This window comes from Pimephales promelas, chromosome 14 (assembly GCF_988280905.1).
Source record: "Pimephales promelas chromosome 14, fPimPro1.hap1.1, whole genome shotgun sequence".
Lineage (NCBI taxonomy): Eukaryota > Metazoa > Chordata > Actinopteri > Cypriniformes > Leuciscidae > Pimephales > Pimephales promelas.
The window spans coordinates 5,266,524-5,275,734 of record NC_142782.1 but is presented as its reverse complement, the minus strand read 5'-3'; the positions used below and the strand labels follow the sequence as shown (position 1 = coordinate 5,275,734).

At 39.3% G+C, this 9,211-nt stretch overlaps 1 protein-coding gene across 3 annotated transcripts; it reads right to left on the bottom strand.

Annotated features, from left to right (window-relative positions):
• Window positions 1–2,021: 2,021 nt before the first annotated feature.
• Window positions 2,022–8,653, bottom strand: qng1 (Q-nucleotide N-glycosylase 1). Of its 3 annotated transcripts, none has more exons than XM_039674619.2 (6): window positions 8,467–8,653; window positions 8,198–8,271; window positions 6,763–7,105; window positions 3,503–3,759; window positions 2,515–2,710; window positions 2,022–2,337 (listed from the first exon to the last, which is right to left on the bottom strand). In XM_039674619.2, the coding sequence occupies exons 3-6, from the start codon at window positions 7,097–7,099 to the stop codon at window positions 2,108–2,110; spliced, it is 1,020 nt and encodes a 339-aa protein (XP_039530553.2). In that variant the 5' UTR covers window positions 7,100–7,105; window positions 8,198–8,271; window positions 8,467–8,653; the 3' UTR covers window positions 2,022–2,107. The 3 variants fall into 3 exon arrangements, with proteins under 3 accessions (XP_039530553.2, XP_039530555.2, XP_039530554.2); XM_039674621.2 differs by having other exon boundaries at window positions 8,198–8,268; XM_039674620.2 differs by lacking the exon at window positions 8,198–8,271.
• Between the last annotated feature and the right edge of the window lie 558 nt (window positions 8,654–9,211).

Below are 9,211 nucleotides of genomic sequence, written 5' to 3'. Positions count from 1 at the left end.
TATAAGGCGTAGTAGGTTGGTTGGTGCTGGATTCGTGAATATAGCGCTCGATATTCATTCGTTGTTATATATATATTTTAGTCTAGTTAAAATGAACTGCCTAGGTAGACTGCAGATTTGGTTATACATCATTTGACACCTAAAATGTCGTTAGCTTAGACTTTTTTTTTAGCTCGCCAGTGCTGGACACACAAGTAACAAACGAGCCCCTCATTTTTCCTGAACATGTTTCATCCAGTTTAGCATGTCTTGTGTAACTTAAACCTGCCGGACTTTTGAGAGGAGGCGCCGTTAAAATGAACTAAGTTAAACAAACTTTCACCTGGTTAAGAGGACTGTCGGTATCTTCGGCTTCGTGCTGTAAGGCTGTAAACTGCAAACACAGACGAGTGTGTATGGCGGCCTGCACGGACACAAAAGCTTCTATGCTACCATGCATCGAGTGGAAAAATGTTATTAACCGGTGATATAGGGATACTGACGCCAGGGGGCGCTCTGTGGCTCAGTGAGCAGAAACTCATCTAAAACGCGTTCAAATATCAGGGTTGTTTGTGTCACTGCGACATTTGCTACCTAATCTATAGAATTATTTAATAAATGTTTTATCCTGTAATCACAAATTACTGTGAAAAAAGTCTATCCTAATCAACGGTGAGAAAAGCCACGCATATCACGTGACAACGCCACCTGAATTCAGCAGCGGTCGCGAAAATAATTTAAAGGAGTAGTTCACTTTGCTGATAATTTACTCACCCCCATGTCACCCAAGATGTCCATGTCTTTCTTTCTTCAGTCGAAAAGAAATTAAGGTTTTTGATGAAAACATTCCAGGATTTTCTCCATAATGGACTTCATCGGGAAACCAAACGGTTCAAGGTCCAAATGAGAGTTTCAGTGCAGCTTCAAAGGGCTTTAAACAACACCAGACGATGAATCTAGCGAAACGATCTGTCATTTAAACAAATAAATTAAAAAATGTAAGTTTTAAAGCACAAATGCCTTGCTCTGTTCTGCACATTCGTGACTCTCCTGTTCAAACCCGTTCATCAAAATGTACAAATCTTTGTTCAAATCATGGCTCGAAGGGTCCTAGATAAGACCCTTATTCATCGTCTGGTGTCGTTTAAAGCCCTTTGAAGCTGCATTGAAACTCTCATTTGGACCATGAACCGTTTGGTTCCCAATGAAGTCCATTATATGGAGAAAATCCTGGAATGTTTTCATCAAAAACCCTAATTTCTTTTCAACTGAAGAAAGAAAGATGTGGACATCTTGGATTAGGCTACATGGGGGTGAGTAAATTATCAGCAAAAGGTTTTTAAAAGCTAACTACTCCTTTAAGCCTGAATAATAACCTATTGACACAAGGTAACTTTTAAACAACCAAATTAAATGACACAAGAAGTCAAAAACTCAAAACAAATTCCTGTTTTTTTTTTTTTTAATGAACAGTATTTGTTATAGATTAGGCCTATTTATCCGAGTGCAAATCCCCCCCTCTTTTTTATTCATTTAATGTGCCCTCATAATCTTTGATAAACATAAATTCCCCTCTGCAGCAACATCTCTTTACTGCAAGGGACAACCTGTCACTCACACACAATCTATTTTAGTGTCACTGCTTCATTGCTGTAATCAATTTGCAAAACCCCAGCCAAGATGGTGGAGTTGATGGAGAAATGCCAAAGAACTGTCATAGGACATATGTAGGCAGTGGAACGCTGATTGGTCCGACCAAATGAACAAAAGAAGAACTCCATTACAAGAATTTAAGTATGGATCTTTTGAGTGAGTTATTGAATTATTCAATCAATAGATTCGTTCAAACCAATGATTCATTCAGGAATAAAGTGACGTTATTGTGTATTGCTCTGAGGTTCTCAAAATTATTATTTCGATGACAGTGATGTTTAAAATCTACATAATCAATATTTCTTGTTGGAAATGTAGTATTGACTGTTGAGTTGATATATAGGCATAATGACTCTTTCCACTCTTGTTACCAAATGATTTATACCAAATGTAAATCACCACCTTTTCATAACTTTATTTAAAGGTATAAACAGAACGATACCAAAAAAGAACGTGGAAAAAGTTGATGATGGTGTCAATAGTAGATGCAGCGAGTGTGATGTATTGGAATATGTGCCATTTCTTTGTGGTGTTTTTTAGCATATGGCCACAGGTAAAAATCAATAAGAGCAGAGTTGATGTGACATCTCTTCCCATCTCTCTCCTCCACAAGCTTCCACAGATGGTGCCGGATTCTCTCCACACACCAGATGGAGCAACCCCGGATCTCCACCTCTCGTCTCTCACCGGAGCTCAACAATTCACCTGTGAAACAACTAATCATCACTACCACAATACAGCAAAGTGTATCTGTCTATCATGTAGTCGAAAGATATTTTTGTGAAATTCACTCTTAATCACATGCATGTTGGAGTCTTTCAAACTGAATAAAAAATCTCCAGACTAAATAAATATGACTACTAGAATATAGGCACAACAAACCGTTTTCCAGTGTCTTCATTAGGGCATCAGAGTAGCGCAAAGCCCCAAGGTACACAAGGCCTTGTGGAACCCTGTAGTCAGCAAACATGGTCAGGTAGTCAAGGTTCGGGATGTTCCCCTCCCCTCGGGCCTCCATGATGCCCCACACGTCCGCCACAAGGATCTGAGCCCTCTTGTAAAACGAGATCCTCTTACCCTACAATATCAACAAAATATGACACGAGCTTATTATAGAAATAATATACTTTATTATGCTTCTTTTCAGATATTACCTTTCATAAAATGTGCTACAGCTGTCTGTGAATGTACATGTTTTGAAAATCAAAGTGAATGACAAATTCTCCTAAAGGAAAGAATCGATTCTGAACTGCCAAAATGAGTCGGCAGTAATTCAGTTCTTACCTCCCGTAGGTTTGTAACATTTGAGTAATGCCAGCCTATGGTCTTTTTGGCGGCCCACAAACTGTTAAAGGGATAGTTCACTTTGAAATTAATTTTTGGTATGTTTTAGCTTACCTCAAGGGCATCCAAGATGTAGGTGTCTTTGTTGAGTCACAAACGTGTGTCACAGAACAGAGCAAGACGGGCATTTGAGCTTATAAAACTTAGTCTTTGTTATTTATTTTTTTAATGAGCGATCGTTTCGCTTGATAAGACCCTTATTCATCGTCTGGAATCGTTTAAAGCCCTTTGAACAGTTTGCAATTTGCACTGAAACTGTCTTTTGGACCTTGAACCATTTGGTTCCCATTGAAGTCTATTATATGGAGAAAATCCTGGAATGTTTTCATCAAAAACCTTCATTTCTTTTCGACTGAAGAAAGAAAGACATGGACATCTTGGATGACATGGGGGTGAGTAAATTATCAGCAATATTTTTTTGAAAAGTGAACTACTCCTTTAACTAAAGTTCTTCAAAAGCCATGCTTTAAATAGCTAAATTGAAATTGTACTATTGATTTCAAATGTTTGATGGGAATATTTTTACCTCATACGTGGCTTCATCTCTGTATGACGGTATATTCTGAACAATATACTTCACCATCTTCTCTGCATAATTCTCACAATGACTCATGAACATCCAGAAGGATCCACCATTCTCCATGAGCACTCGCCCGGCCTCTGTTAGCGCCTGGTGACGCTCTTTCAGCATGGGCATGCTAGTAGCGCTGTCTGAACGCAGGACTTTCGCCAGCTGGGCCTCAGTGATCTGAGAGAAGTAGGCAGGGCTTGTAATGGGCACTCCTAAATAAAGATATCACATACACATATCATAGAGTTGAACTTTCACAGTCCATAAAAAGTATTCTTATAAAATGAACAGGATGTAAATTCAGAGAGATACACTATATTGCCAAAAGTTTTGGGACGTCTGCCTTTATATGCACACAACTTTAATGACATTTTATTCTTAATCTTACTCTTAATATGGAGTTGGTGCACCCTTTGCAGCTATAGCAGCTTCAACTCTTCTGGGAAGGCTTTCCACAAGGTTTAGGAGTGTGTTTATGGGAATTTTTGAGCATTCTTCTAGAAGCGCACTGGTGAGGTCAGGAACTGATGTTGGCTCACAGTCTCCCTCTAATTCATCCTAAAGGAGTTCAATCGGGCTAAAGGGATACTCCATTTTTTTTTTGGGAAATAGGCTCATTTTACAACTCCCCCAGAGTTAAACAGTTGGGTTTTACCGTTTTCGAATCCATTCAGCTTGATTTTCTGATATTTAGAAGAATATCAATAACCAGACAGTTTCTGGTCTCATTGACTTCCATAGTAGGAAAAAATATATACTGTGGAAGTCAATGAGACCAGAAACTGTCTGGTTAAAAATCTGCTGAATACATTCGAAAACGGTAAAACCAACTGTTTAACTCTGGGGGAGTTGTAAAATGAGCCTATTTACAAAAAAAGTGGAGTATACCTTTAAGCTCAGGACTAGAGGGTGATTTTCAAACCTCTCCCGTCGCATTCCCACAAAAAAAATCCTGTCCCGTCCCAATCCCACGAAAAAACATCCAATCCCGTCCCAACCCCAGAAGAATCCTATTCCCTCCCACTCCCGTGTTGTTTTTTTGATCAGAATCTGTCACAGTAAAAAAACTGATGCGCACTCGCAAGGTCTCTCGCTCGCGTTCCCTCTCTGCCGTGTGCGCGCGCTAGGCGGTTTGAAGCACAATCTCTGTCTCGCGTGCGCGCTCGCTCTAGAGTCCGGGAGAATTTAAAGGGTTAGTTCACCCAAAAATTAAAATTCTGTCAGTATTTACTTTCCCTCATGTTGTTCCAACCCCGTAAGACATTCGTTCGTCTTCAGAACACGAATTAAGATATTTTTGATGAAATCTGAGAGCTGGATCACTCCTGCATACTAGTCCATAGGCTTCTTGAGGGATTGAAACTTGCCGGCCTCGAAAAGTTATTAAAGTCATCGTTAAAACAGTCCAAGTGACTACAGTGGCTCAATCATATCTTTATCAAACGTCGAGAACACTTTTTGTGCACAAAAACAAAAGAAATAACGACTTTATTTCAACCATTCACTTCCTTCTCTTTGCGCCTCGAGTCAGTTAAACTAGTGTAATTGCGTAGAGCTTCGTCACACGTAGGCTCACTATTGGCCAACGCTGGTCATGTGTATGATGTGTGTGACGTACAACAACAGATCATACGCCGTTAAACTCAAGGCTCAGAGAGAAGGAAATGAATAGTTGAAATAAAGTCGTTATTTTTTTGTTTGTTTGTTTTTGCGCACACAAATTATTCTCATCGTTTGATAAACTTAAGATTGAGCCACTGAAGTCACTTGGACTATTTTAACAATGTCTTTAATAACTTTTCGAGGCCAGCAAGTTTCAATCCCTCAAGAAGCCTATGGACTGGCATGCAGGAGTGATCCAGCTCTCAGATTTCATCAAAAATATCTTAATTCACGTTCCGAAGATGAACGAAGGACTTACGGGGTTGGAACAACATGAGGGAGAGTAATTACTGACAGAATTTTCATTTTTGGGTGAACTAACCCTAACTAATTTGTGGCATAACTACTCGATCACGAGAAAAACTCATCTTCCAGGCATTTGACGGACCAGGTTGACACTTCAGTGTGAGAAATCAGGGGTGTGAGGATGTGAAACCAATCAAATGCAGGTATCTCACGGCCAATATGCATGAGAGTTGGCAGCTATTGTATATCACAGTCACTGGGTACGGGTCATTCACTTTACCATCCACACCAAAGCAAACAGGAGAGCATAAAGAGACAGGGCAATTAAAATTTAGTTCAAAATGCATTTATGGAAACTGTATAGTTGTGTATAATGTTGGGTATCAATAATTTCATTACGATTCCCGGTCCCGCTGACATTTTTTCCTTTCCCGTCCCAATCCCGTGATACATAGTGATTTTGTTTCCCATCCCGCGGGATATTGCGGGATTCCCGAAATAATGTCTGCCTCTACTCAGGACTCTGTGCCAGTCAAGTTCCTCCACACCAAACTCGCTCATCCATGTCTTTATGGACCTTGCTTTGTGCACTGGTACAGCCCAACCCCTGAAAAACAACCCCACACCATAATCCCCCCTCCACCAAACGTTACACTTGGCACAATGCAGTCAGGCAAGTACCGTTCTCCTGGCAACCGCCAAACCCAGACTCATCGGATTTCCAGAAAGTGAACGTGATTCATCACTCCAGAGAACACGTCTCCACTGCACTAGAGTCCAGTGGCGGTGTGCTTTACACTACTGCATCCCATGCTTTGCATTGTAAGACTTGGATGCAGCCGCTCGGCCATGGGAACCCATCCCATGAAGCTCTACGCACTATCCTTCAGCTAATCTGAAGGCCACACAAAGTTTGGAGGTCTGTAGTTACTGACTGCAGAGAGTTGGAGACTTCTCCTCACTGTGCGCCTAAGCTTACGCTGACCCCGCTCTGTGATTTTACGTGGCCTAACACTTCATGGCTGAGTTGCTGTCATTCCCAATTGCTTCTACTTTGTTAAAAAAAACATTAACAGTTGATCTTGGAATATTTAGTAGTGAGGAAATTTCACGAATGGACCTCTCACGGTACCACGCTTGAACTCCTGAGAGGGACCCATTCTTTCACAAATATTTATAGAAGCGTCTGCAATCTGCATGCTTCATTTTATACAACTGTGACCATGGAAGTGATTGGAACACCTGATTTCAATCATTTGGAGGGGTGTCCCAATACTTTTGGCAATATAGCGTACATCCTCAGTCACCTTCATCCATAGCCCTGGTCACAGCAGCACAGAGAGACATGTACCCTCGATAGGTGTTTCCCCTACATGTGACCTCACACTGTTCCTCCTCCTTCTCAGGCCAGAAGGAGAAGTTCATGGTGTCTGTCACAAACACCCAGTGGATGGCATCATCGGAGTCTGGCGAAGGTGCCAGCGGATTCATCTTTTTCCAGCCGCTGGCTGTGAATTCTTCACTTTCACGGAGGTCATAAATCATCTGCGCCACACGTTTAACACCATCTTCATCCACAGACACATCTCGACTCCGCTCCGCCACAAACTGAGCAGACTCTCGAGGGGACAAAGGCTCCTCCATTGTTTTCTGTTTTGGGAAGAAACATTTTGATACTCTATGTTCACAACTGAATACTTAAAGCTGAACTGAATTGTGTTGGATCGTGATGACACCACTCACTGTACTGCTTTACCGCCAATTCGACATTGTTTCATAATTGACGAATTTTCCAACATCGACACTGTTATTGAATCAACATTGAACTGACTCAAACTGGATAACAACACTATTGTCTTCTGTAGAGCTGCTTATAGCCAATGCTGGATGGATTACTTCTAGATTCCAAATTGCATGACAATAGTTTTAGTTAGTAATCCATTACATTACACATTTTAGGTAATATAATCTATCTGTTTTAGATTACTTTTGACCTAACTCGTTTATCACATTGAATTCAATAGGTTAATGTTGTACCAAATTTACAGTATATAAAAATGCAAGGATACAAGTATTTTAAAATTGTATATAATCTAATTACAAGTACTTCATTTTTGGTAAACATAATCAGTTACTAGCCTACCTGCACTGCTTATAGCTGAATCAAACTCATTTCATAATTGATGAACTTTACACAGTTAACTGAATCAACACTGAATAATGACACTCTCGTCTTTTTGTATTGTATAAAGCACTATATATAAATAAAGGTGACTTGACTTGACTTTAGTCAAGTAGGGAAAAAATAGTATGGAAGTCAATGGGTGCCGTCAACTGTCTGGTTGGTTTCCAACATTCTTCAAAATATCGTCTTTTGTGTTCAGCAGAAGAAAGAAACTCACACAGATTTGGAACAACTTGAGGGTGAGTAAATGATGGCAGAATGTTCATGTTTGGGTGAACAATCCCTTTAATGCACAGGCCATCTGAATATTCAATGCAGGAAAGTTATACTACTGCAGAAATAGAGTAACTGTAGCCTAGTAGTAGTAGAGTAGTATGCTATTCCATCTTTGTGTTGTTCAAAAATGAAATCATTAGCAATTGAATCATTCTTTTAAAATGTTGCAGATGTCTCAATCCTTATTTTATGACTATTTTGCAACAATGGTAATATTTCTTAAAATTCTAATTTCTAGAAACTTGCATTCCGTGTCATGTGCCTCTTTAAATTGTACTTACTGAAAAGCAGGTGTCCAAAAATTGTCCTTTTTAAATCGTGTAATCGAGCAATCTTTCTTAAATTTTCAGACCTGCTGGAATAACATTAACTTACAGTATTAGTGAGGAGAGTCTGTGTGAGAATGTCTCTTAGGTGGTACAAAGTACATAATGCTGTTTATTTACTGCAGATTTACTGACTTTTCTCCTCGGAAGTAAATCTATTGCACATAGTAAGTAACAATTTGAATATTGAAATAAACCCGCTGTAGCCAAGCTACTTAACTTACCTGTTGTTTTTTAATGGTAAACTCGTGCTATCAGTTTCTTCCCAGTTCCCACTTCTGAAGTCGTGATTACGAGCTCTTCACATTCAAATTTTGATTTGAGAGGGCGTTCATGTCCTGTTTTTATTTTTTTAACTAGAAAACTATATTTACGATAGTTCCGCTAGCACCATAGACTGTAAAAAATAGCTAGCACGTGAAGGCAGCGGCATCATGCGCATTTTGTCTGGCCAATGGCCATTCTGGCTTCAAGCTGTTTATAGATGCGCAAAAATGCGCAAACATATTATTTCGGGTTGTTGGAATGTATACCGATGTATACCGAGTAGTTTTTGTGCAATTGTGTAAAAATGATTGTTTGTTCCTTACTGCTATTGTGAAGCGTCCTCCTTGAGCTTGGGAAATATTCTATATAAATACATATAATAATAATAATTACACAACTTTGTAAAACAATATCTAAACTTCTTTATCACAAACAAGGTGTGAAGCCATCAAGATTACTGTCGACCAAAGTGCAAAAGTGTCTGAGAAAACAATTGAACTTTACATTTTGCAAGGCTTGCAGAGAATAGGTTAAATATTGTTTGTAAGTAATACAAGTATAACTACATATTAGGCACAAGTGTGAATATTATGTTTATATATATTTTAAAATAAATATATGACATACTGTTAAGATAAAACAGCCAGTTACATTTTTTTTTTTTTAATTAAGTACATACCAATAGTCTGTAAATCAGTCTCA